Source organism: Barbus barbus (assembly GCF_936440315.1).
Source record: "Barbus barbus genome assembly, chromosome: 47".
Lineage (NCBI taxonomy): Eukaryota > Metazoa > Chordata > Actinopteri > Cypriniformes > Cyprinidae > Barbus > Barbus barbus.
The window spans coordinates 6,636,699-6,638,896 of NC_136725.1; the positions used below are offsets into that span (position 1 = coordinate 6,636,699).

The 2,198-nt window shown below is 51.6% G+C and overlaps 1 protein-coding gene across 1 annotated transcript; it reads right to left on the reverse strand.

Annotated features, from left to right (window-relative positions):
• On the reverse strand, nt 1–1,956 carry aplnrb (apelin receptor b; the record flags this gene model as incomplete). The annotated part of the gene is made up of 1 exon (XM_079410779.1): nt 1–1,956. The coding sequence occupies one exon, from the start codon at nt 1,954–1,956 to the stop codon at nt 877–879; it is 1,080 nt and encodes a 359-aa protein (XP_079266905.1). The 3' UTR covers nt 1–876.
• Between the last annotated feature and the right edge of the window lie 242 nt (nt 1,957–2,198).

Sequence of the window (2,198 nt, forward strand, 5' to 3'; positions counted from 1 at the left end):
ACAGGTTTTATTCATAGAGTACTGCATAAAAGCGTCATACAGCAGTTGTTTTTTCCACAAGGTTATGTCAAAATAAAAAATTCATAGGCACACATTTCATTAGCTCACACTCACACGCACATTATCTCATCTGTCGAAGCTGCCACCTAGTAATTGGACGTCCCTTTTCCCCGACAACATTTGTCAACTGCCATCTGTCTGTCTGAGTTCACCCCCCTCCATGTTTTCGTCTCACCCACCTCCTCCCAAAAGTCTTTAATCAAGCTGCAACACTTCTTCTCAAGTAAGGCACCCATCCCTCCCTCCCCTATCTTTACGGTTTAGACAAGACCGACTGGCCACCAGGGTTCTTATCTTTACCCCTTATGAACAAGTGCTTAAAGGACAAAAAAATAAACAAGCAACCGAGAAAAACAAGATGGTGAAGAGCACAATTAAATGCACTAAAACAGTTTCAAAAGTACAGAGTCCATAAATTGCTCTCGAACCCCTCTGTGGACCACCCACCACCCTGCAGCTCCATGTAAGTCTATGAAGCTCCAGAGGCAACTAAGAGAAAAGCAGAAAAGCCCTCGCTCCTTCTCCCCAGCTCTGTCCCGCACGTCTGGAGCACAGCTGTCGGAGGGGGTCTGCTCCGGTCTGCTTGTGGTCTCCAGGACAAACAGACTGCATCAAGTTCTTCAGAACCAGAACGTACTTCTTTGCAGTTCACAGAGTACCTATATAGTCATATAGTCCCGGGACAGGGGAAGCTGGTTACTCAAGTTCCCACAGTCAGATACAAAATGAAAGTCTGCTTTTCCCCAACAACAATTGAGTTCTTGTGAAGGATGTAACAGTTGTTGACTTGTCTGCATCACCCTTCCACCCACCTCCTCACACCTTAGTAGCCAGTGACTGGGCCTCGGTCTTCTGTGAAGAAAGGGAGCTGGCAGGACTAGCGTGAAGGGCTTTCTTCAGGTTGAGGAGGCAGAGGCACTGGGAGCGGAAGCGGAGATCGAAGAAGGCGTAGAGGAGCGGGTTGAGGCAGCTGTTGACGTACGCCAGGCAGGTTGCGTAGGGATGAGCCAGAAGAAGGAGGTTCAGGAAGGTGCAGGAGTCAGGAGCAAGGTTCAGGTACGAAAGAGCATCCATGGTCTTCACGACGTGGAAGGGCATCCAGCATGCAGCAAACACCACCACCAGTGTGGTGATGATCTTGAGCAGGCGGCGTTTGCGCTGGTCCTCCTTTCGCAGGCTGTTGAAGTGGCGTGTGACGGTGCAGCCGATGAATCCGTAGCACACCATCATGGCCAGAAGAGGGATTAGAAAGCCGAGAGCAGTGGAGGAGATGCTGAGGCCGGCGATCCAAAAGGTCTCCTGACCCGGTTTGCTCACCACCAGGCTGAAGTCCATGGCGCAGGAGGTATGGTTGGTCTCAGCATCATACACCGTGGTGCGAAACAGCAGCGTCGGTGCAGCCAACACACCTGAGAGGAGCCAGATGGTGGCCAGCGAGGCCCGCATGTGTCCTCTGGTCCGCAGCTGTGTGCTCGTGAGGGAGTGAACGATAGCCATGTAGCGGTCCAGACTCAGGCAGGTGAGGCAGAAGACACTGGCGTACATGTTGAGCAACACCACATAGCTGCTGATCTTGCAGAGGGCCACGCCAAACGGCCAGTGGTATCCCAGGGCTGTGTAGACAGCCCACAGAGGCAGGGTCACCACAAAAGTCAGGTCAGCAAGAGCCAGGTTTCCAATGTAGATGTCCGCAGCTCTCCGTTTGGACTGAGCCCGCCATACGGTGAAGATGACCACACCATTCCCAGTGAGGCCCAGGATGAAGATGAGCATGTATAGCACAGGAATCAGCGAATATGACGGCTCCCACTCATCAAAATCACACATTGAGTTGTTTACTGTCTCGTCGTAGTCATCTTGGCTGTAGTCAGCAGTCATGTTGTCCATGGCATTCATTCCTCCAAGAATCATTCGGTGTTTAAAGTATCAGTGATCTAAATGATCACAGAGAACTCAGCTTATGATGTGTTCAGGTCAGAATGTGCTTTCAGCTGGCCAAACTGTGGCTTTTAAACCCTCAGGATCTCACACTCCCCCTGACCCCGCCCCTCTGCCCCGGAGACCCCGCCCCTCACCCGCGATCGATCTCAGCACTGCAGCTCCTCAGGAAAAACCCAGCGGATTAGAGAACGAAAATA